This window comes from Chaetodon auriga, chromosome 24, assembly GCF_051107435.1.
Source record: "Chaetodon auriga isolate fChaAug3 chromosome 24, fChaAug3.hap1, whole genome shotgun sequence".
In the NCBI taxonomy this organism is placed as follows: Eukaryota; Metazoa; Chordata; class Actinopteri; order Chaetodontiformes; family Chaetodontidae; genus Chaetodon; species Chaetodon auriga.
In genome coordinates, this window is record NC_135097.1 from 4,692,600 (window position 1) to 4,718,160 (window position 25,561).

The following is a 25,561-nucleotide window of genomic DNA, read 5'->3' on the forward strand; positions in this document are numbered from 1 at the left end:
ACTTATACTCATAGAGTCTGTGGTTACAGTACATAACCACTGTTTGCTTGGTTTAACCATAACTATATGTCTGCCTGTTTATCTCTGTTTCTGCATTTGATGTGAGAAATGTTTGGGTGGTGTGACACTTTGAGACTGAAGGTGAAAGCATGTGTCAAATTGGCAATCCTGAGTTCATGTAGCTTAGCATAGACACTGGAAACTGGCCAGAACAGCTAGCTTGGTTCTGTCTAAAGCTGCAAACACTCTCTCCAATCTCTTATTAACACACCATATCTTGTTTGCTTCATCCATATAGAAGCGGCAGTGTAAAAATAATAGCTGTGGTTTTGCATCTTTATGCTAAGATAAGCTAGCTGAACATGTTACCAAGCTAGCAGCTAACTCTGGCCAGGCTTAACCGAAAAATGTATTTCCCAAAATATTGAACCTTTACTATGTTGACCATTGTGATGCACTACATATGTAGTGTTAACATGAACTCTTCAAATGACTCTTTTTGTTTTGGGACCTGTTTTAGAGAAGAAAATTAAGAGAACTGTGATAAAACTGAGACTAAGCTCTGGGGTAAATCTGAGTCTTCCTGCAGAGAGTGATTCGCTGCTGAAGCAGGTGAGAGACACAAACACACAGAGAAAGAGAGTCAGTACGAAGACAAACTGATCAATAGTTTGAAAATTTTGCATATCTGCATTCAGATCCAGGCACAGCTGGAAGAGCAAGGTGTGATTGAAGTCAAAACCCGCTGGCTAACGATCAAGACGGAACAAACCTTCCACCGCAAACGGGACAATGGAACCAAAACAACATGCCCATAAGTAAACCACACCCATGAAACCACACTTTCAACATGTCTTTCATCACATGCATTCTGATGACAAGCAATTAACTGAATCATTCTTTCTTTTATTTTTAATGCAGGTTCACACATCCAGTGAAGATGGCTCAATGCTAGCATTCATTTGGAGTCAAGTTTCTGTTTCTTTTAGCTCTGATTTTGGTCTCTACCTACTCCAGAGTGAAATCTCTTTAGCTGCTAAATGCTCCTTATGTTCCCTAGCTAATTGCTAGCTTTGTCTGTCTGTCATTTGCTGGTAGGGTTGAGTCACGGCGGGACATAAAGTGATTTAAACTATTGCTCATACGTGATAATATTGATACTGACTCCATGATTGCTAACCTGTCACCAAAGGATGGATGTCTGTCAGTTTGGAAATTCCTTTAATTGGTCCAGAGGATTTTTCCTCTGCAGTTGATCAGTTCATTGGCCCATTTTCCTAAAAAATCAATTCTACTGCTAAGAATCTTGGTTTCATTGTTGATGAGTATATGACTAAGCGTGTTCAGTCTATTTCTCTTCAGCTAAGAAATATAGTAAAATTCAGACGTATGCTGTTGCATACTGATCTTCGACTATTGATTCATGCTTTCATTTTCTCCTGCCTTGATTACTGCAATTTGCTCCAGGTGCGAGTATTTGGTTTAATCCATTGTTAATACATTTATTAGAACAGCTTTAATATTTAACTGTATGTACATGTACGTATGCTTTGTCAATCATGTGAATGAAAGAAAATATGCTATTGCCTGTTTTCATCTTCTTAGATTTATAGAAAATGTGACCTGAATATCTATGGAGGGCCTCAGAGGCTGAGATTGTCAAAAAAGCCTGCTAATTTTCATTGTTTGAAATATACTACAAGATGATAATGACTTTTTTTTTTTTTTTTTTTTGGAAATTCAGTGTAAATGTTTCATAATAAATGCTACAACTTAACAGTGAAGCTGTTTTATTTTGATTGAAAGGTTCAACACAAAGTAATGCAGGCTTACCGAGTAGCTACAAAGACATTTAGAGGTAAACAGAACTGTTAAGTTGTGTATGGATTTCATTTTCATTTCTTCAGAAACGTAACTGGAAATTCAGGTGGCATCTTGTCTTTCAAGCCTGAGTTGTTCAAGGTGTTGTTTCTCATAAACAGCACTACATCTGCGGTCATAATTATGCTGGATCACCAAGGAGATGAATGCTTTAGTCACTGTACAAGAATACACAGTATGCAGAAGGTGTGGCTAAAAACTGCTTATAAATAACATCCTACTCTGAGGCTATTCATTCATCCACACAACTGCTTGGATCCAACAAGGTAACAAGATTAGATTTTTTTAACTGTTTCTTGTTCAAAAATAAATGTGCATTTATTATGTGTGGTAGAACAAATATGATTTAAGCGACATTTTGTAAGAATTTGTGGATAGAGCCTTTTGTTTTATGTAAGTGTTTTGTGATATGTGTTTTGTCATAAGAAGAAACAACATTAAATTCAGTAAATATATGAGATCTTAAAGGGTGCCACTTTCTGATGAGTCATAAGTTGTTACTAACTTTAATAATGTTACTCAAATGATTTAGTAAAGCTTTATGCTTTCACGTACGCATCTGTCCAGTTTGATGTTTCCTGTCCAGTTTGTTGTATTTGTGTCCTCCAAGGTTGTACAGAAGGCGGAAACAATTTTCCTTGCAGGACAAATAAATTTGACTCTGAATCTAATTTTGCAGGTATCGCATAAACCAAAATTTTTGGAAAATTAAAATTTTGACCTGATGGCGGCACGAGATGAAAAGTCAGGGGATCATGAAAGTAATTAAGATTCATCCTCTGGCCACCATGAGTGCATTTGCAAAACAATGTCATGACAATCCATGAAATACTTGTGGAGATATTTCCATCTGGATCAAAGTGGTGGACTGACCAACTGACTGCCACAACCATCCACAGAGCCATGCTACAAAAAACTCTTAACAAAGGATGCCTTATTAGGAAGTGGCACCAATGAAATATTATATAATACACAACAATAATAGAATATATTATTTTAGATTTTAAAACTAATCCTTAACATGGGTTTTGTTGTTATCATGTCTTCAGGTATTTGAATGCTGCTGGATTACCTTTTGGAACAGATCCAAAGAGGAAAGACAACACTTTCATTTTCATCTAAGTCTAAGCGTACCGTCATGGAGCATACCTCAACAGAGTCTGTGGTCCGCGACAGCAGAGGAGAAACCTTTGTCTGCTGTGGAGAGGAGTGGACGGCAGAGGAATTCACCAATATGCATCACCACCTTTTTGAAAATGTTTCAGAGTATGTGAGACAAAACCCACAGTCCACCAACACGCAACTGTTCTCTTTTTTGACGCTGCTGAACGCATACATTCCTGAGTCCTACCTCCTGATGCCAGAGTGTCTACAGATTCTTGGACCACCTGATCCCATCCATGGAGGCCCCCCCTTTGAAGAAAGAATGGAGCCTTTTACCGATTTTATCAACGCATCCAGTTCAAACCCTGAACATGTATGCGTGATTCATCCAGTGGTTGCACAGAGAGCTGTGGAAATACTAGCTCATTTAGGGATTTCCAGGAGTTCTACAGTGAAGAAATTTATGGAACTTTGTGGACAACAGACACAACCACATATAATCCAGTTTATCACAGATTTGCTGACAAAGAGAAAACTGGGAGGAAGTGTTAAAAAGAAGTTCTCACAGTTGATTCATGATATATTGTGGCAAGAGAAGTTTTCCCACGCTGTCTCTGTCTTGAAAACTGCATCAGATAAATTTAGAAAGAATCCCATTTTCCCCCAAACCATTGCACGTCTTTATTACATGAACTGTATGACATGTGAATGGCATGAGAGAAGCACTTACTCCCGAATAGCTGAAGAATGGGCAAAGAAAGCCATTCGACGAGCTCCAAACAACTCTTATGTGGCTGACACTCTTGGGCAGGTCTGTAAGAGCCGTTTGAGGCAAGCCGGGCAACGGGAGGATATTTTAAAAGTGAGAGAAAAGTCCTTCAGAGCATTTAAAGATGTGGAGAGGAAAGCTGAAAAAGAAGAGGGTCCAGAAATGGACAATACAGCCGGTACTGAAAGCATTTCAGACAGCTTCAACAACCGAGGCCTTTTCGGCTTTATTCAAGTGGCAAAGATAGCCTTTGAGAAATTCTGGGCTTTTCATCCACAGGAACACAGGAATTTCATCAAAAGCTTAGAAAGCGAAGTTGAAGCCAAGTTTGACTTTTTTGAATGGTATCTGACTTACTCCAAGCCTGACAAAGCAACCTTAGAGCCACATTACTTCTGGGGCGACATTGTACGGTGTTACAAATACTACACAACAAATACAGCGTCTAGATCCACCAGCTTTCCAGGCCTTCTAGATTATCTGAATCATGGCCTTTTCATGTCAAAGGGAAGACGTGCTGGATTTGAGGAGGCCGAAGAAACGGTGTCTGATTTACAGACAATCCGAGATTCTTTGAAAGCTACCTACGAGGCGAATGTTGATGATGTCGATGCTGCTAAGAGATACATCCTCTCCAACATTATCTTGAGCAACAAGATGCGTGACTCTCCTGATGTCACACCGGTGAGAGAACTCCAAACAATAATACACAGATTCTTGGGTGCAGAAGTGGGGCGTAGAAGCCCTGAGTTTTACCTTTTGGTTCTGCTGTTGTTTTGGCCCGAAGAACAGCCGCAGACGGTGCAAGAGGAGGATGATGAAGATGTGGAACAACAGACTACAGAGGATGATGGGTCAGAAGACACAACCTGGGAAGATGAGGACAGGGATGAGGAACAAGAAACAAGAGGAGAGACTGCACAACTATCCAGTGAGCTCATGTTTGACCTTGACCTGCAACAGCAAGTCACATTCATGAGGAAGGCGTTTGGAAGAGCTAAGTACGCCAAGTACCTCCGAGGCCGGTACCTTTTGCCTCTGTTTTTTCTGGGAAAGGGCTCTGGACTGAGCAAATGGATTCACAAGTCAAGGTTGGATGCAATCCTGGAGGAAATGGTGCATGCTGAGAAAGCTGTTACAACATCTGAAAGAATTTTGATAGAGAGGAAAATCAGTAAAATGTGGATGAATGGACAAGTGTGGCAAGTCCCAAAAATCCAAGATATCCTACTCCCCGTCCAGGTAAGCCACCCTCCCATGGCACAGGAAGCGTTAGTTTGTATTGGAGGGATGAACATAACGGCTACAGCAGAGGCTAAACCTGAGGGAAGGCCGAGCCCAGTGCGTTTCTATCTCGGCTTCACCATTCAAGGTCCTGTCGTCTTTCCTCACAGCTCTGGACAGTGATGGACAGTGAACACTTTCGGACTGTCGATGCACAAAACAATAGCTTGACAGCATTACATAACATAATTCAGCTGTATGGTCACTTTAGAAGCTGTGGTAGATGGTAGCGGTGGTATCTTCAAACCTATTTCTCACAAGATGTATTCATTTAACCATTCTGCGTTTTCAATTTTTGTGAAGGTGGATAATTGTATAAAACATTTTTATTTTCAAAATTAAGTTTACATTTAGTATTTTAATCAAGTGGCTTTGGTTTCTGTGATTTTTGTGATGAAAAAACAATGATCGGAACAGCATTTATCTCCTAAAATGTACATTTCCAACACAGTGTACTCACATATGAACATAAATAGGAGGTAATATTCTTGCATTGGATTGCATTTGGTGAGTTTTATGATATTTTATGTGCTGTGGGTTGTCTTCCTGTTATTTGAATGTATTCCTGTATTATCCTGACATAAAACAATTAATCAGTGAACATGTTGTGAAAATATCATTGAAAATAATGTCTGCAGTTAATAAAATGAAACTTGAAATGGGTTTAGTTGTTTTCTATGTAAGTTTCTGAAGAGGTTATCTACAGCTGAAGTGCACTGAAAGGATGTTAGATGGTGTACTGATGTTTTCTGCCATCATATGCTGTTGGAAATATTAAACTTAGAGTTAAGGGTGCCTTCTGTGTTACTTGAGTTGGCATGTACGGTGAATTGCTTCAACATTTGTTTCCAGATGTTCTGCAGCTGCAGGCCTGTGAATATTCAATGTGGCAACATCCCTACACACATGTATTTCAGAAAATGCTCAAGTCTATTAAGCAAGTCCAACTGCCCTTGATTCAGTCCTCGTTGGATAACCTTGACCCGGATGACAACCACGGAATTAAACCAGCTAACTGCATATAAAGAAGATAAAAGTAGCTCCACCTCGACCAGCTTCAAAATGCTACCACACATTAATGCATCAGAATTAACTTATCTAATTAATTATCTAATCATGCCATAATAATATATCAGGGACATAGTACTCTTACTGTGCATACTTCTGTACTTTTACGTAAGTAGGATTTTTCATGCAAGACTTTATTAATGGATTAATTTTATACTGCTGTATTGGTACTTTCACGTACGTAGTTATAGTGGTCCTGAACTGCAAAACACAAACTGGATAAAACACAATAGAAAACACATTTCAAAAAACACAACAACAAAACCGGAAACAAGTTATTACTTCCATACATTATGTATATATAACATTTTAGAAAGTGTATAAACACGTAAGGAAAGAACAATTAATTCGGAAACATGTCAATGAAACGAAAAATATAACAAAAAGAAAAACACAAACATTTTAGAAAACATGAAAACAGAAAACACAATTCTTCAGGGAACACGGTAACAAAACGGAAGACGCATCATAAAAAAAAAAAAAAAACACACATTAAAAAAAATAGAAGATTTTACCAATTTCCTCACGTATTTCATCCAGTACCATCGTGGTGGATCTGAATACTTCTTCCACTGTTAAAGACTGACTGAAATTAATTTTAAACATTTTCCAAAAGTAGAAAATGTGACAACAGTCGCGTAAAACCTCCCTCCGCGGCGCAGAGAGTGGAACAGCGGTCAGCCATGTACGGAGAACAAGAAATTCCGAGTACCCCTGAAAGCAGCATTTTCCCCGCATCAACCTGCCGAGTCTCAGCACAGCCGTCCGTTTGTCTGTCGCGCAGGTGTGTGTCGCTTCTTCCTTTCGTGTTAAATACCGAAAACTCCAGATGACAAAGTAAATACCCGACGACTGAAGTATTTTCCCGGACTCCTGAAACAAACTGGAGTGTTTGCGGACGCTGTGGGAACCAGAAAAGGGGGAAAAAGCACAGCTAACGGTCGTAACGTTAACATGTTAGCCCCGGCACGGCAGGTGCACCGCGGCTGCGAGATTTGAGACGTTAGCCTCACCGTGTGTGACACACGCAGCGTCAGCAGCTCTGGAAAGAAGTGTTTCAGCTTTGTACCAAGTCACTTTACAAGTATCTACATTATAGAGGTAAGCAGCGTCAACAGCCTGTGTCCGTCTGTCGTATTTTGCTGTTGCTCATCACTGTCCCAGCAACTCAACCGGGGAGATTACGGAAGCTAACAGGGAGGCAAGTTAGCTAATTGTTGACTGACCCCTTAATCTACTGTCAGTGCTGTCATGAGGAGGAACATGCTAAATAAACGGTGGTGGTTTTTAATGAAGGGGAAGCCGCTGTCAGAGCAGCTGTGTAGGCCCGTGTTTTGTCTCAGCCTGACAGGTGGAGGACTGGAAACCAGTGCGGACTAACTGGGACGGCACCTTTTGTCCCGTGTAAACAACACGGCAGCAGGCTGGCAGGTTTCCAGGTGATCTTCGGGTCACCGCCTTCAAACAATCGAGGCTGTTTGTCACAAGGCCTGAAGTTCCAGCGTGTTTTACTTTCGTTTTTCTCCATCATTGAAGCGAACACAGGAAGGAGGAAGTGATGAGGTGCTCACTAAAAGGTTGAAATGAGTCGGGTTGCTCGGTTATTAAAGGCCTCATCACGTTTACATCTGCAGCTAACAGCTGATTTCATTACCAACCAATTTGCGGATTATTTTTCACATTAATTAATTTGTGTATAAAAAGCCCAAAATAGTGAATAACGCCAGTAATAGTTTCCCAAAGCCAAAGATGTGTTCTGGTTGCTTGATTTAAAAGATGATTGGCTTGTCATGATGTATGAGGGAAAAGCCAAAACCTTCAGGTTTGAGACAGCAGCGGATGTTTGACACCTGTGCTTGAAAAACGACTTAATGATGATAATGAAAAGGATAATCAGTGATTTGTGACTCCATAAAATGTCAAACAGTGAGAAATACCCATCACAATGTTCCCCGTCCTTAAGTATCCTCTAATTCCTTGTTTTGTCCAACTAGAAACCAGGAGGCAAATCCTCACATCTGACAATGAATCCAGTGAATGTTTAGAATTATTACTTAATAAATTCCCTAATTAGTCTGTTATCAGAATTGTTGTCAGCTAGTTGATGAATTGACCAGTCGTTTTGACATTTTTAACGACTAGCCTTTCTTGTTTCAGCGACCTTACATCTGCAAAGGGCGAAGTTCTACATCAGGAAACCTGCAGCCTCTCCACCCTTTTCTGCCTCTTCCTACTCCCTTTTCTCCCTGCCTTCACCTCTGTCTTGCCTGTTTTCACCTTTCATCTTCTTGTGTCCTGTCCTCCCCACCTCCGCCCGTCTCCGGTTCACCCTCTGACCTCACAGCGTGGATGCTGTCATGGCCGCGGCCCAGTCAGAGAAGTCCAGCGTCCTGCAGGAGGAGCTCACCTGCCCGGTGTGCCTGGACTTGTACCGCGACCCCTACTTGCTTCCTTGCGGCCACAACTTCTGCAGCACGTGCCTGGACCGCCTAAAGCGGCAGGCGGAGCGAGGTCGCTTCCGCTGCCCGGAGTGCCGCGACAGCCACCGGTGTGGCATCAACTTTCAGAAGAACTTCAAACTCGCCAATATTTCTGATGACTACCGTCGCCGGTGCAGAGCTACCGCCGTGGCTGCCACGGCCTCAAAATCCAGCCAACTGGTGTCATCTTCTCTGGCAGCGCAGCAAGTCAGCTGTGCGTTTGCCGTCCCATGTGACTACTGCCCTCCATTCGCCGCCGAGGCATCAGACACCAGCGCCGCCACGGACGGGTCCTCCGCTGCTTCTGTTTCTCAGGAAGATGCAGACAAGCAGGAAGCTGCAGCTCCTGCGTCCATTTTTGCGGTCAAAACGTGCCTGAAGTGCGAGGTGTCGATGTGCCAGGAGCACGTAAAGCCACATCTGGAACTGCCAGCGTTCCGCGAGCACCCTCTGACAGAACCCATGATTGACTTCAGGAAGAGGAAGTGCCCAGATCATGATGAGATATACAGGTAGGAGGCATGTGCGCTCATGGCCGTTCGTTTTGGAGTGAAAGTTTTTTTTCAAAGCTACAAAGTTTTTGTTTGGGTTCCTGTGATCAGTCATTTAATTCCTTCTTTTTTCATTCGTGAGTTCAGTTCTGTATTTAAAGCGGGATCTGCTGTTTCTAAGGTTTATCTGTCCTGTGTTTGTTCGGTGTGCACCTCCAGATATTACTGCATGGATGACAAGGTGTGTGTGTGCAACGCCTGCACCATCGAAGGAGGACACCTGGGACACACAATCAAGACCCTGAAAAACACAATGAAAGATTTCAAGGTACGCTTTTCATCATCATGATGGTTTATTTTAGTCATTATGTAAATACGGTTTTGGAATAACTCTTTTTCAGTCCCATTGAATATAAAGGACAGATTTTCCATCCTCACCTACATCCCACATAATCCCTGTAGTCACAGAAATGATAACAGAACTCTGTTTTGTAATGAAAAATGTCCACACACTGTATCTCCCTGAAGTGCAGTTTAATAAAACATCCACCAGTAAAGTTTCCAGCTCCTTCATGCTGAAGACGACAAGGAGCTGGAAACGCTGCATTCAAGGGAGCTATGGTGTGCAGAACTTTTCCACCTTTTCGTTGCTGTCCTCTGTCGGTCCAGCACCTAGGGTAGGGTTAGGGTGTTAGGGTTTGGATGTGTGCGACGGCTGTGCATCGCTCTGTGTTTTGTGGCTTTCTCCCTTCAGTTTAACCACCTTTTGATTTGATTGTTTGGCTCACACAAAGTCTTGTGATGAGTCTGGAATCCTTATGAATGAACACTGTCAGTTGTGTGTGTGTGTGTGTGGCAGTGTGTAAATGAGTGCATGAGAGTCACATGACTTTGTGGTCGTTCTATAGAAGAGTTAAACCCACTTCCTGTGCTTTCATTCTCCTGTGTGTGGGCCTGAGAGGCTTCCAGTTCATTGCTATGGATATTCAGTCCAGAAACCTGTTGAATGCGTCATGTTGCACAAGTAGCTTCAGACAGAACTGACCAATAAGAAGTCTCCTTTTCACATCAGTCTCAGTATTAATGAATGCATACAAAAGGATTCTCAAACGTATTTGAGGATTTATACATAAAACAAATATTTGTGCATCAGAAAAACGTGCATGAACCTTGTTTTTTTTTTATATATGTGGATTTATTTTACATTGATATAAAAATTATTTTTGTGTGCATTGAAGAACGATGATAATCATATATAAATCCTCCAATCCTCATGTTCACCAGGCCACGCTGGATAAGCAGCTGTACAGGGTGGAGAGGAAGTACAGCAAGGCGGAGAGGAAGCTCCAGGAGCAGAAGGAGAAGGAGAGGCAGAATAAGGTAAGACGGCACGCACCTTCAGTGTTACTGACAGCGAACACTGACTGACTGAAAATGTCTCATCTGGCGAGTACTAGTTTTTCATATGTAGTTGTTTTATTCTCGTGGTACTACACTACACCGCTCAAATTCAGTGATTAATAATCGAACCAGTTGCCCGTCAGCTTTCTCTCGATCCACTGCTCACGCTCTGTACGTTTCCTCCTCATCACTTCCCTCGTCTAGAGGTTTCTGGAGGACTCTGAGCTGAGCCTGGTCAGGCTGGGTGAGGAGATCCAGGCCAAAGTGCCCGGCTTCGTCACCAGACTGCGGGAATGCACGCGCACTCACTGCGACACCAACGGGCCGACGATTCAGAAGAACATTTCCAGGATCTGCCAGGACCAGGCCCGTCTGCAGGAGGTCCGCTGCGGCATCGAGAGCCTCATGCAGGAAAACGACCCTTTCCGCTTCATCGAGGTGAGTCCCAGCAGTCAGTTTGGACCGAAGAAGCCTCCTGGATAAGAGGAGAAGCTTCTAGAACCGCAGTCCAGCTGCTTTTGGAAAGCACGAGAAGACAAAAACTATGGCAGATCTATTTTTGTAAAAGTATATCACAAAAACTTGTGTTTAATGGAAATCTGGTTTGTGTGTCCAAACATGTGTTTTTGTACGTTTTTCAGGCATACAAGACAACAGGAAAACAGTAAGTTCTGTTCTTATAATTAATTCAGGGCTGCAACTAATTTCATTATCAATTAAACTGCTGATTCTTTTCTTGATTGATTTATTGTTTTATCTGCAAAATGTCAGAAAACAGTGCTTGTTTAAAATTGCCCACAGCCTGAGGTGATTCATCAATCCAAAACCTGTAGAAAAACAACCAGTTACTGAAACAGAGACAGGGAAAAAAGAAAGAAAGATGTCTCAATCCACTGTGTGTGTGTGTATTTCAGGTGCTACAGGAAGCTAAGAAAAAGCATGTTCTACCCAGAATACGTGGACATGGAGACGGACGTCGTCGGCGTGATGATGGAAGGAGAGATGAGAAATTTCCTCGAAGAGCTGCCGTGTCACATCCTTCCTGCCATCAGCTCCCTGTGTAAACACTTTTCATTCATCAAACCGCCTTCACGTCATCCTAAATGCTGCCTGCTACGTGAGCTGTGACCGACTGTTTGTTTCCTGAGCATTTAGCGTGTTACACGACGTGTTGCACACAGTCAGTTGTCAGTTTATTGGATGCACCGAGCTAAGCTAATGACACAGTCCTGCAGTTTGTGGTGCTGTTGAGTTGTATCATTACACTGAGAGGTGTTTCTGTTGAAGTGACATAAATAGGGGTTGACAAAATAATGGAAACACCATCAGCACGTCTGGAAAGCAGTTTAAACATCACCTTCATGAATCGTTCATATGAAGGTGTTGATTAGTGCAGCTTCAAGGTGAATGTTACATGTTTTCATCTGTCCCCCATCAGGTCATCCTTCAGATCTTGAGGAGGAGGAGCAGGAGGACAATGAGGAAGAGGCTGCGGAGGAGGACTACAACTACGACGAAGACCTCGACGACAGCAGCGTGGAGGAAATAAGGAGCGAGGGGGACGAGGAAGATGAGGACGAGGACGACGAGGACGACGACGAAGACGAAGACGAAGGGCATGACCAGAGCGAGCTGGCTGATGATCTGTACAGCCCGGAGGAGGAGGAGGAAGAGGAGGAGGAGGATGAGGATGACGAGGACGAGGATGGGGAAGAGGAGGACGAGGAAGACAGAGGGGTTTAACAGAGGACTTTATTTGTATACATTTATTTTTACATTTTGGGATTGAACCTTAATCTGCGGGTGAGTGCAGCAGGTGTTGTAACATCTGTTTTTTCGTGTCGCGCTCATCTTCTCTTTGAATGTCTCTCGTACAGTTAAGGACTCGAACAGCTGCCACGTTTTGCCTCAAGCCCTCCTGCAGTATTCTGAGAGGACACACTGGATGATAACCGAGCTTTGATCCAGCTGGATTCAAAGCTAACGATGCACTGAGACTCTGCCAATGTGAATCTTATGCTTAACCCGCGTTGCACACTGCTAAACTTTATCAAGGTGCTTTATAACTAGAAGACGTTTGCTGCATACGTACACACACGCGATTGTGAATGTACAGTGATGGAACGTGGCACTTCAAACTGAATTTAGCAACAAAAAAAAAACCCTGCATGTCTGCAACTGTGCCGGATTTTCTAACACTTTGCTAAACATTTTTGCAAAAAGCCAGAACAGTGTTGACAGATTTGATTGAATTTGTTTTGGGAACTTTCACCTGTCCATGTGAATTTTTGATACAGCAGGTGCTAAGAAGAAAGAGCGTCTGAAAGGATTTCTCTTAAGTTTTCCAAGCATAGAGAAGGAAATGTTTAAAAGGTTTCCCAGTTTTCCGTCACCATAGAAAGCCTTCTGATCAGTATACTTGCAAACACGCCACCATTTTGGCAACGTATTTGACCTGAAGGAGAACGAACACGCAAGGCCAGCAACAATCACCTTGAATGAGTCCTGCGTGCGTTGCTGTTATTGTTTCAGTCATGCTAGAGCTACAGCATTGCAAGCCAAAGAGTAAGGATGTGCGTGTGCATGGATGCTGGGCATGCTGTTCTAAAATGAAGTGCTATGTGTTAGTAATATAAGGCTACGGGATGAATTTGCTTTTCATAGTTGTGCTTTCAAAGTAGTTAATGCATTGTTTAAAAAAAGAAAAAAAAGAGTCAAATGTTCCTATGCACATTATTCTCAAAATATCAGTTTCAGGTGATGAGGACTTTTGCACTTTACTACAGAAAACGCTACGTTTGGCCTGAGATATTTGAATGTTAAAAGACGATTTTTATTTTGATACGAGTGATTTTATGAGGTGCCAAACTGAAACATTAATACAGAGTAATAAAGCCTGTTGAAATGAGCGCGGTTGTGTAGTCGTCCTTGCCAATATGAAAGAGCGCACCTGATTTATTTACCTTCAGACGTTATCGGGTGAATTATTTAACAATTTCTCACAGTTTTCATTCACGTTCTTTACATTTTAACACACAGAAATACAAAAAAAAAAAAAAGAAATACATCAACACGTCCCGCTGGAATAGAAATGGGAAGAAACCCCGAACGTGATAATGGTCCCGGAACGTTTGTTGTGGTGTGTTCGACCCACGGACAGAAAAGATGGCGGACTGATTTCCTGTGAGTACTTCCGGTGTTGCTCGTTACAGACCTCAGTGCATGTGTATTTAATATTTATTCTTCTCCCCACATGTAGCTGACCCCTCGAATCACACCGCAACGTTCAGTGTGTGTTTCCCGTGAACCACAGAGGAAGAGGCCGAGCCATGAATCCTGTTTTTCGAAAGGTAACTTTGGTTTTCTTCCGCTAAACGTTTAGTTTCTCCACAGAGGTCAAACAGCAGCGAGTGTATCAACGCCACCGACTGTTTGTAGCGCTGCTACGACAACTTACCTTTAGCTAAAGTTACTTTGAATCAAAGTTGAAATCTGTATTGGGCGTTATTGCTGCTTTGTTCGTGTATGTCTGTGAGAAAAATGTCCAAAATCCAATGCTAACCACAGAAAGCAGCTAGCTAGCCACCACGCTGGAGAGCAGGGCTGCAGCTGACGCTTCTCTTCATCTTCGAATAATCAGTCGGTTATTTTTTCTACTACTTGATTAGCTGCTTGGTGTTTATGAAGTCAGAAAGTAGTGACAAATGTCGCACAGTGTTTCCAAAAGCTCAAGACGATCTGTTCGTGTTAAAGATACTCAGTTTATTGTCAGAGGAGTGTGGCTGATGGTTGTTCCCAGTAAAACTTTCCACGAAGAGAGCTTTCAGTTGAAATTTCCATGATATGCAAAGAAAATAAAAGCTACCCTTCAGGTTTTTACAGCCGTACAGAGTAGCTTCACTGTATTTTAGCTCTGTATTGAGTGATTCATGCTGTAAATACGGAGGCTGATGTTATTGTACTCTGTCCAGTTGCAGGTGTCGGTCACACAACAGTCGTCCGTGTTAAATCAAGCGCTTACATTATGCCGGTAAGTCTTTGTGTTTCATTGTTAATGCTATGATATAAAGGTGTGATCACTGTAATCCTTCAAAGCAACAACCAAAGAACTGTCGGGTTAAAAGATGCACTTTTCTTATCGAAAACTTGGAAGGTTTATCTTGACTTCGGTGTTGTTTTGACAGTTTTGGCATTTTTTCTTTCTGAAAACATTTAAGTGCTGACATTGTAGACATTACTGAAACATGGCGGGAAATGTGCCGTGGGATGATCAGACAGATTGTCAAACGATTAACCAGAGGATCCAAACCACTTTTTATGGCAGTATATAAGAAGGTGAGAGCACCTGAAGTCTAATCATACCTCTCTGCTTATGACAGAAACTGTGTGCACACCTACGGTAGGTAGGGAAGGTCAAAATAGGTCCGTAAGATGCAATGGATGAGTGGACACTTTGGACTATTATCTTAGCATTTGCGTCCATTTTCTTCTTGCCCCGTCTGAATTCTTTTTAGCGATGTTGCCTCAATTCCAGATTTCAGCAATTCACCTATTCAGTGTAACGTTACACGAGAGATGGAAAAACACTCCGAAAGTAAGCGCCAGCTTGTACTAAACCGAAATTAGTTCTCTCTTTCTAATGCTTCTACTGTTGTATTTAAAGGGTCACACCATCCTACCGGCATCCTGTCTGGGGTAAGTGTTTAAAGCATGTAACATACTGTGTTTGTGTGTAACTGCTGTCAGACAAACTTTAAATTCATCTTGCACGTACCAAAATGTGTATTTAAATGGACAATTTCCTCTTCGTCCACAGCCTCTGCAAGTGACAGACAATATAAAAGCATGCCAACCCACGGGATCGGCAGGTGGAGACATCTTGTGCCTAAAGAACCAGTAAGACTCTGAAACCACAAAAAACGCTAAAATTAAAGATTAAAGTGAGAGTTGAGACTGCGCTAGTTCTGTTTGTTTGAGTCTGAACAAGCCAAACGGTACATAAAGGTTTGTGTTTGTGGTCATTTTAGGAATATAGATCGATGAGGTCTCATTGTCTTTCTCGGTGGTGATGATGATGCCACCTCATCCCAAAAATCTACTTAACACTAAATCGTCCACTGGCTGTAGAGTGCGTTTCTTTAGCATCTCAGTTCACTGACAGGTCTCCAGGTCAGGCTGGGTTGTAAGAGCGCCCTCCGCTGGACCGCATGGGAAACTACATCCAATGTTGTCTTGCAGGTCGAATATTTAATTAATTCTCCTGTTTTTTCTTCCTTAATAGCCAAAGAAAAAGAGAGACAGACACCAGATGAAGCCGATCATCCCAGCGACGGACACAGAGTACGGGACTCTGAATGTGAAGGTGTCGGGTTATGACATGACGGTGGTGGAGCACTACACCCAGTACGTCCACCAACTCTGCAACCGGCTTGGCATCAGAGTGGCAGAGAGGTGAGCATATTTGGAAAGGCTTAACGTAATGGGCGGACTGGAGGTGTTGCTCAGTTATGGAATCAGTTACTTCACGTGGAAGAAAGCAGCCGACGAGAAAGAAATGTATTTATTTATTAAAAAACAATTTCAACGCTAACGCCAACGCTAATTTCTGGTCCAATTGGACACAGGTGCTACGAGGTAACGCTTAGAGTGAACAGAGAGCTCTTTGTTTGTTTTTGAAGGAAGAAGGTCGTAGAAGAAGAAGAAGAAGAAGGAGTGACATATGCTCATTTGGGCTGGTTGAAGACTATAAAGTTCCCCGGTAGCCCAGGTGGAGGATATAAGACACTTGTATTCAGTGTAATGGGAGCAGTAACCATGATTGTGATATTCAAAGGAAGAGTTATTGCTTAGAGGAGTGAGCTTGTTGAATTTCCAGTCTTTGGAAATGAGTGCGCCCGTGCCACCTCCACCTCCATCAGGACGAGGTGTGCAGTGGACGCATCCAGGTTTGGGTCAGGGCCAGTACCTGAAGTTGATACAGCAGACCAGCAATTCCATAGGCCAAAGGAAAAATCAGAGGGAGTAATGTGTTTGTTTCGCATGCCCTGGCTGACCGGGATATATTGGTAGCACATGGTGTGTGTGCAGGAAGGCAGCAGGAGTGGTTTAAGAGTAGTGGTGGTTACCTGAGTAGACTCGCAGGTCTTTACCCAAAAGGGCTGACGCTACAGCGCAGCATGTGTGTTAAACTACATACATCGAGTCATCCATTAACAAACTTCCATAAACAAAGCTGAATCAGACACACACAGCACGGAAGAACAGATGCTTTGATCAGGAAATGACTCCATGTTTTTACTGCTGTTTTTCACTTGCAGCTACGCAATGCCAACCAAAAGCACAGAGGTGATGCTGATGCAAGAGAAAGGCACCAAGTTGTTCGTCGATTCCGTCCTGAAGACTCATGAGCGAGTCGTCCAGGTAAAACTTACCTGCTTTCGGCCTCTTTTCAGCTCGATCGCTGATTGAGTTTTTTCAGATCTGCCCACTGAACCCTGTTATTTCTGTGTTCGTCCAGGTGAACTCTCTGAGCGCCGTGTTGTGTCCTGTTTTCATGGAAGTTCTTTTACACAATCAGCCAGAGGGGGTTAATCTGTCTGTGAAGGAGGTGAGTGAGCAGCTCTGCAGCAGCATCATGACACCATCCAGTCGACCTTTCTCACACGCTTTCATCCAAATAGATTTGGAAATCCTGCAGTACATCTCTTAAAGAGTGTAACAGAGAACGTACCTCAGAGTCCAGAATCCAGAGCCACTGTAAACAGGGAAGGCTCTTCATCAAACTGTAGCCACAAAGTTGGAAGCTGGTTTTGAAAATATACCGTAGCACCGAAAGTTCCTCACATTAGTGTGTTGATTTTGGCTCTTGCATTAGGATGAGATCTTTCAGCTGTCTCACTGTGCATGTGGGCTGTTGTTTCAAGACAGACTTGGGAAAAAACGTGAATTTATTCTTTAATTGGAACAAAGAGGCCATATATTGTACACGAATCAGGACACATTTTGAACATATGTTATATGTTACATAAGCTATATGTTTTAGCACGTCAGTAATGATCTCCCTGCCCCGGTTTCTTCTCAGCACACCGAAGCCGATTACCAAGCTCGGTTCAAGGGCCGCCCAGAGATGGAGGAGCTCATGGCTCAGATGAACCAGTAGGACCACGCTGAACCTCGTCCGCGAGGAATACCTGTTTGATTTTGTGTATTTATTCCTTGACTGAATGCTGTCAAAGAGGATCATTTGCATTGAAGTAAGTGGATTCTTTTGTGAGCTCTGGAAAATAAAACCCCGCGTCTGGTTTCCAACTTAAGACATCATCGTATTTATTGTTTCTATTGTTACTTTACAGTAAATGTTGTGCAGAAGAAATACAGACACATGCTTGAAATTACAAGAAATTACAATTAGTATTCTTGATTTTAGATAATTTGCTGCCTACCAAAGAGGCTTAGTTTTTTTTTTTTTGTATAGTCTAAGAAAGTCCAAAAATACAAAGTAAAACAGTCATCAGGTGCAGTATTTGTGTTCATTTAAAACTTAAAAAAACCCCACACATTTTATACAAACTGATGCAACTCAAAGATACACAGAGGCAGTGGGAACATTACAAAATAGTTATATTTAAAATGACAAATGCCCTCAATAAGGAAGGAAATGTAGTAAAGCATTTCCTGATGCACACAAATCTGTAGAAAAGTGAATTTAATAATTCGTACAAATAAAAATTCTCCTGATTTGGTTTCGTATGGAGAGCCGAAACTGCCAAAACAAGGAAATAATTCATAAGGAAAAAAGAAAAAAAAAAGTGTCACATGATAAAAAAAAAAAAATCACTTAGTTTTAAATCTATCATATTAATCTGTAGTGGTCATTCCAGGACTGTGCACCCTTCACTCAGACCCTGTCAGTTTTCATTGGGAGCGTCTGGGTCGTCTTCGCTGGCTGAGCTCACAAACTTGAGGATGTCCGCCTGGTCATGTGTGGTTTTTAACGCTCTCACAGTCGAAGCTGTTACTTGAAGTTATGTCTTTTCTTACCGTGTGCAAGATCGGTGCTTTGATTTTGGTAGTCTCCTGCAATAGAATCCACATCACAGAGCTGATCAGTCACTGGAAGTTTAGCTAATTAGATTTTTTTTTTTCCCACTGGAAGCAAATGAAAATGATTGAAAAACCACTGACCTCTATGAACAGTGCAGGTCCAGATGGTGTTCTGCTCACGCTCAAGCCTGAGGGTGAAGTCACTGTCTGCATTTCTGATGAACACCTCAAAGGATCTACTGCTGTCACACCTGAGGTCCTGCATCTGTGGAAGACAGGACGGAGTTAAGACCTCGTTTCAACAAGGTGTTCTGTGAATGCAGAGCCCAGATGTTAAAGCTGAAACCTACTCTGGGTCGAACGATTGCATCCGCCCGGTCTGTGCTGAGGGAGAGATGATCTCCCGTTTGAAGAACCTTGTCTGGGCCTGGTTTTTGGATGATTATTGATCCACGAGAGCTTTGGTTTTGTTCCACTTCCTGTGGGGGGGAAAAAAAAAGAATGAAACACCCTCAAAGTCAAAGCAGCCGACATGGATGACATTTGCACTCTGGCTTGCACAAATGAAATAGAAACCTGTTTTATTGCCGGATCACGTGGCACCAGGTAAACATCCAGTGTGAGGAATTCTTTCTTTGTCTTGTATATCAACACGTCACAGTAAACAGGAACGCCTGGCTTCTTCTGGACCATGACCCCCCTTGGTAAGAAAATGGGCTGAAGGAACTTGATGTGGGACGTTGTCACTTCAGGCACTGATTCCACGACAACTCCACGGGCATCCACATGCAGGACTGCAAACGCGTCTGACAAAGTGGACTTTTGATCTGCACAGCACAAACATGGACATTTAGTTCTCCGTATATATGCGGAAATCTGTAATAAAACCAAAAAATAGTGCTTTTTTATTATATGACTACTCACCCATACAGATGCAGTGTGGCAGATGCACCTCCTCGATCTCTCCGTCTGTGACTGTGATGTCCAGTAGGGGTCCTGCTGGCATGTAATCTATACATTGAGGCCTCTTCATGTGTTCCTGCCAGGACCTGAACTGGTACTGGAAGCTGACCCGTTCCTTACAAACCCAGCGCAGGGCAGACACGCTGCATTCATACTTGCCTGCTTCAGACTGCAGGCTGATTTTGTCAAAGGGGAAACAAATGACTGAAATTAACTATCATTGCTTTTCAGTTCGTCTGTGCTTTGAAATGTATTAAGATATAATCTTTACCTGTAGGTGTGAACCTCATCTGCTCTGCTGACCTCAGGGTGGAGCTTGGTCAGATCAGTGGAGTCCTGTTTCAGAAGACAACATATTTTTATAAGCAGCCATGTTGGATCAGCTGTGTTTCAAAACGCATATAAAATACAACGAAAACAAACAGAAACACTCACCATTTTTCCACAGAGAGCTCCAAACTTCAGCCTCCCAGAGGGCCCTTGTTAAAGCACATCGGTGAAGTTTAAGAGCAGGTAAAACCAATTTAGAAATAACACATTTTCATTCTCACTGTACTTACGAACCTCTGGCGGCGTCAGTCCCTGGTGACGTGTCCGGTTTTGAGATATCATGCTCTGAGATTCCTGCTGCCACACAGTACAATGGAGTGGATTTCATTAGTGGTTTAAAAAAAATTCAGCAGCTATGTGATTCAATGGCTCTGATACGCTGGATAAACCACTGACCTTTTTCTGTCAACAGTCTGACTATTTTCTAATGCTGGAGTGTTTAAAATGCGGCATTGCAACAACTTTAGCTGATCCTGTCTCACTATGTTGTGAAGGTTGAGAGCAACACTACTGAAAACGATGATTAGACTGAGTGTGATCTGCTTTGGACATTTCTACGGTAGCTTTTTAATTATGCTTAAGTTGTAGTACGTTACCCTTCTTACCCTTTTCTGAACTTTTTGTCTTGATGCAAAAGGCCACAGGACCTCTGATGGTGAATCCAAGGTAAAACGAAACTTGGCGTGGTTTCCAGAGGCTCTTTCGCTGGTTTGCATCAACCTCAATGTCTTTGCCACCAACAGTTGCAAAGACTCTGTAATTTTTTACCACCCCTTCAACTTGGAGAAGACGCTCTTGGACCATGGGATCTTGGAAAATCGTCTCATCGCTCCAGTCGCTCTGGAGGACCTTTCTGTGAACAATTCTGCTCAAGTCTCGACCTTTTCCAATGAAAAACAGAGGGCGGAGGTACCTTGATTTAAAGTATTTCTTATATGCATGTTCATAAGAGCGCTGCATGCACTGAATTAATTGACGGAGGTCAAAGACACCTTTGTCTTCACTGTCTGAAGGCCAGCACAGGAGGAGGGTTACCAGGTGCAGCTCAGGTGCATCGCTGGGGCTGAGGGGGATTTGCTGTCTCAATGCAGTTAAAGACTCGCAAAAGGACTGTAGGAAGATTTCTTCCCACCCTGTAGTTATTTCTTTAAGCTCTGATTCATTGTATTCTCTTTCCAGACATGAGGGCACTCCAGCAGAGGTGTCAGCCAGGTTTTGTTGAAGCTTCTGGATGAAACCAGCTCCGTTCTGTGCGACATGTTTTGACACTCTGACATATTTCCGGAAGCACTCCGACACGTCTCTGTCGATGTATGCAGGATCATCGTTCTCCCTGTCAACCTTTGAGTATGTCAGATATTTCTCATAAAAAGCACACCTTTTCTCAACCTCGGGTCTGAGGCTTCTTATGAGATCGTTGAATCTTAAGAGTTCGTTGCCCCCAAGTGATTCCAGGACCGAGGCCATGGACACATTCTTTGTGAGAACTCCTTCCCAGGTTTCTTTCTGACTGACAAGTTGGTCAAACACACAGTTGCAGACCTGCAGGTAACCAAACATCCCCCTGGCATTGAAAACACGCGAGACGTTGGTGTTGCCATCTTCTTTCATGTCATTTTCAGCGAGTTGTTCTTCATGTTTGAAAGCTTCAATGGCCTTTTTGGCCAGCTGCAAAACGTCTGCTGGGTTGGGAGAAAACCCCATGTTCATCAGATGGTTCTTATAGACTTGGCCCAGTGTATCAGCAACAAATGAATTGTGGGGATCTCTTTGCTTCGCTGTCTTTGCCCACATTTCCGCTAGCTTGTAGTCTTTTAGTTCTATGTAATAAAAACGAGCAAGTGCTTGTGGAAAAAATGGATTCTGAACAAATGTCTTTGACGCCATCTTTAAAACTGACACACACTTGCTTTTGTCCTCCTTTTTTTGAATATCTAGAATCAGTCTAGAGAACCTTCCTAGGTCCTCTTTCATCTTTGCACCATTGTTCTCTTTTGGTTTTCTTTTGGTGAGCATGTCTTTGACAAAACCAAGCAAAAATGGAGGAACCTCATCTTTGCACAAACAGGTCAAGAGGTTTCTTGCTGTCTCACTTCTGGTCAAACCTACTTCAGCCATCAATTCAGTACAACACTGTGCTATCATAGGGTGAGCCATGCGGACCTTTTTTCCACATTGTGTCTTATCTTGTTGAAAGGTGATGATGAGATGACTAAAGGGCTTCATTCTCTCCTCCAGTAAAAGGTCTCTATGGATGGAGTTTTGACATTTCCACAAGTCGAGGCACTGGGACTCGAGGAGATATGAGCCTGGAACATAAGCGTTCAGCAGGGACAGGAGGGCAGCAAGCTGCGTCTTCAGCGGTTTGCGATCTTTTCGGACTGTACTGAATACTGCGCATGCTTGTTTGATGTAATCTTGAGAGAAATTAGTTTGCATTATGTTAAAGCCGTGGAATTGTTCGTGTTTATCGCTGTACTTTCTGCTCAGCTCCTCCTTTTTCTCAGCAAATTTTTGCTTCTCTGTGTCAGAAAGGAAGTCTCGTAGGACGACATCGCGAATGAACACTTGACCCAGATCCTTTCTCACACAGCTGAGCAAAATCGCCACGGGCATATTCGGGACTACCTTCAGCTCAGCCATCTCCATCATAATGTTTTCTTCCAGACTCGGCGAGACAGAATTCGGCTCATCATTCAGTAACAGCAGCACAGTGTTCTGGTGGTCTCCACTGCCTGCTGTGAATAGGCAGACCACCTCCTTTGCAACTTCTGTGATGTCTGAGCTCGAGCCTGTTAAAACAGCACACCTGAAGGTTTTCCGCAAGTCCCACAGCACCTGCATGGCCAGTGTGGTTCCTCCACATCCTGGCTGGTGGAACAGTTTAACAGTTGATATTCCAGGGTGTTTCCTTTCTTGATTCTTCAGAATTTGGTCCACAAGTGTGTCATATCCATCTCGTTTAATGAAAGGAGCTCCTGTGTCGTCTGATTTTGCCTGTTCACTAATGTGAAAGTTTAACCATTGGGGTGGGGCCCCTCTGTAAAAGTTTTCCTCCGTCTCCTCAAGAAGATTTCGATCGAAAGACTCTCCCTCAAACTGATTTGCATAGAGAACATCCAACCGCGAGACGGAATCTCTGATTTCGCTTCCCACAGGAATTTCCCCACCTCTGTTCGCGGACAGGGTTGGTCCATGCGCCATCTCAGACTTTCAGTTTTGTTTTACCTGATTTAAAAAAAAAACAGACGGTTATCTTATCGGTTGTCTATTTGGCTGCGACGACGACACAGATTTTAAATCAGAATCTTTGTAGATCATGATTTCACATACAAAACAGATCAGTTTATGTTGCACAAATGAAAATATGGCATGTCCTAGGTAACATTAGTCTCACCTCAAGCAGTTATTAAGTCTAAATGCTGCTCAAGTTAATGAGTCAGTAATAGTGTTTTAATAGTATTATGATGCTGACAGGGACCACGCTGCTGCCTAATGAGTAATTATGACACTGAAACACTGAAAGTGTATTTACTGCTAATAAGTCTGTGCTTTTACTTAAGAAATACTTTCATGCAAATTCAAATGTAAATTTAAGTCTAGTTCTCCAGTCCTCCAACATTTTTTTTTTTTTTTTTTTTTTTACATACATACATACATACATACATTTGTGTCAGTGCACTTGAAAATAAAAATGTTTGATTTCTTACCTTTTGTCATATGATGATGAGGCCTCCGAGGTCTAATGAATTTGTGACAGGTAACGACAGTATGTGCTATAACCTGAAAGGTGGTTGGAGTTAATATAGTCACACGCCACGCCCACCGTAGGTGAGTGTAATAACGGATGTTGACAGCTGTAGGCTGCATTTGCCAAACAAAAGAGTAAGTCATTCAAAGCCACAAGGGTTGTTAAGAAGCGCCAAATAAGACATGTCAGTGGTTTTGTTTTACTAGAAATGCTTACAGTTTTCCATTAAAGGGTGGGGTGAGTTGATCTATGAAATGTAACTCTATGAAATCTATAAAATGTGACAGACATCCAAATAATTTGCTGTCTCTTAATCATTGAAACGTTATCATCCTAAAAGTAAAGAAGTCAAAAACTGAAGATGCCTCATATTAAATGAAACAAATCAAATATAAACCTCACAAGGAAATGTAAAAATACATTCTTTCCTCATTCCTCTTCAGTCAAATCATGCTGGTTTCTGTGACGCTGGCACAGAACCTACAACTCCTGCATGTAAAGTCAAAGGATTGTAAAAAGGGGTGTGTGTGCGATGTCAGGCGGTATTGTCGTGTTCTTTTCTTACAACGCTAGCGTTTTACTGGAAATGCGTGCAAGGATTTTCATTAAAAGGGTGGAAGTGAAACAAAACCACATATGCCTGATGATGAAATGAAACCAACCCGTGTTGTGTTTTAATGATCATTATCATGTACTCGCAGTTTTCTTTAATCCTCCTGAGGAAACCTAACATGCATTCCTCCATTGGCAGTTTACTCCTGTGGTTGCTTAAACCTGTTCATCAGGTTTTTACCACTTACAGTTGCAGTATAATCAGGAAAATGTACTTAAGGTATGAAAACAAAACAAAACAAAAAAGGACTGTGATTTATATTTTATGTTTTGCAATATTCATGCATATGCTAATTTTTATGTATTTCAAGTAGGAATGCAAGCAGGGGTGCTGGCTGGACTGAATCCTGATAATTCTCCATCAAAAAACGTTTACTTGAATCACTTGAATGTCTCAAAAAATAAATAAATGAAATTAAGTGATATGTCAGACAGCTGCTACCATTATTAACAGGCCAACAGGGCCTCAAAACCCGTAATACGACAGTAATTTCATAACGGCTAACCATTCAAAGTGACCGATTAAACTTTCAGAATCTGGTAATAACTGACTGAATTCTGCCTTTTTAAATTGTATCATCACTGATCATTTCAACATCTTGGGACTGTTTTAAGCCTGATAGGTTACATCCAACCGTCACTGGTTGCAGACTGCTTGGCGGCCCATGCTCTTGGCATGCTGTCCCAAAACAAGAAAGCACACACAGGCGCCAAAGACAGCAAACACAGGCAGAAAGCCTCACCTGACTCTCTGCTTCACCCAAGGCATGCAGAGGACGCCGACATCCACAACAAACACCAATCAAGGAGCTGCTGCACTGAAACTCAGTCAGACTGGTGAATTATTAAACAACAACCACAGACATCATCACTTAATTGGGTGAGATCAAGCTACATTGCCAACTCTCTTGTTCACCATTTGCGTTCAAGAGCACTGTGACCACCTGCTGCTGGTTTATTTGAGGTTTCCAGCAACAGCTGAAAGAGCATCGGGGCAGCCTGTCAGTGATGCCCCAAAACTCTGGAACACACTACCCATAGATATATGGGAAGGTAGCTCGCTAAATGTTTTTAAAAGAAAGCTTAAATGTGCATCTAACATTACTTACCAGTGGAAGAGGCCCGGTGGAAGTGATCGTCGGTTAGCTTGCCACAGAATCAGATCATTCCCCATCTCCATCCTCTCTCCTCTGCGGACCCACCACCAAACATCTCGGCTTTCAGGCTGCTCTTCCCTGAGCCGACAGCAGCACTGGCAGGAGTACAGGAGGTCATGCAGGAGAATCACTAAGCTCCTGGGATTCTGAAGAGGAGTTTCTTGTTGAGATATGAATCTAGTTGAGGAGCCCTGCGCTACGCTCTGCTGTGGACCAAAGCATCTGCC

The 25,561-nt window shown here is 42.5% G+C and overlaps 3 protein-coding genes across 9 annotated transcripts; 2 read left to right on the plus strand and 1 right to left on the minus strand.

Annotated features, from left to right (window-relative positions):
- The first annotated feature begins 6,828 nt into the window (after positions 1–6,828).
- On the plus strand, positions 6,829–13,387 carry LOC143316895 (E3 ubiquitin/ISG15 ligase TRIM25). Of its 2 annotated transcripts, none has more exons than XM_076724686.1 (8): positions 6,829–7,207; positions 8,264–9,098; positions 9,297–9,405; positions 10,362–10,457; positions 10,683–10,916; positions 11,120–11,142; positions 11,393–11,538; positions 11,917–13,387. In XM_076724686.1, the coding sequence occupies exons 2-8, from the start codon at positions 8,464–8,466 to the stop codon at positions 12,219–12,221; spliced, it is 1,548 nt and encodes a 515-aa protein (XP_076580801.1). In that variant the 5' UTR covers positions 6,829–7,207; positions 8,264–8,463; the 3' UTR covers positions 12,222–13,387. The 2 variants fall into 2 exon arrangements, with proteins under 2 accessions (XP_076580801.1, XP_076580802.1); XM_076724687.1 differs by having other exon boundaries at positions 6,841–7,207; positions 8,451–9,098.
- A 265-nt stretch (positions 13,388–13,652) lies between these two features.
- mrpl48 (mitochondrial ribosomal protein L48) lies at positions 13,653–17,791 on the plus strand. The gene is made up of 8 exons (XM_076724688.1): positions 13,653–13,828; positions 14,450–14,508; positions 15,142–15,173; positions 15,295–15,374; positions 15,760–15,929; positions 16,796–16,898; positions 16,996–17,085; positions 17,560–17,791. The coding sequence occupies exons 1-8, from the start codon at positions 13,808–13,810 to the stop codon at positions 17,635–17,637; spliced, it is 633 nt and encodes a 210-aa protein (XP_076580803.1). The 5' UTR covers positions 13,653–13,807; the 3' UTR covers positions 17,638–17,791.
- Positions 17,792–17,946: 155 nt separating this feature from the next.
- Positions 17,947–23,578, minus strand: LOC143316894 (NACHT, LRR and PYD domains-containing protein 1 homolog). 6 transcript variants are annotated; one of them, XM_076724681.1, is made up of 10 exons: positions 23,525–23,578; positions 20,420–23,042; positions 20,049–20,108; positions 19,920–19,963; positions 19,756–19,820; positions 19,446–19,660; positions 19,098–19,348; positions 18,872–19,000; positions 18,663–18,786; positions 17,947–18,554 (listed from the first exon to the last, which is right to left on the minus strand). In XM_076724681.1, the coding sequence occupies exons 2-10, from the start codon at positions 23,016–23,018 to the stop codon at positions 18,493–18,495; spliced, it is 3,549 nt and encodes a 1,182-aa protein (XP_076580796.1). In that variant the 5' UTR covers positions 23,019–23,042; positions 23,525–23,578; the 3' UTR covers positions 17,947–18,492. The 6 variants fall into 6 exon arrangements, with proteins under 6 accessions (XP_076580796.1, XP_076580794.1, XP_076580795.1 ...); XM_076724679.1 differs by having other exon boundaries at positions 20,049–20,111; XM_076724680.1 differs by lacking the exon at positions 23,525–23,578 and having other exon boundaries at positions 20,049–20,111; positions 20,420–23,122.
- Between the last annotated feature and the right edge of the window lie 1,983 nt (positions 23,579–25,561).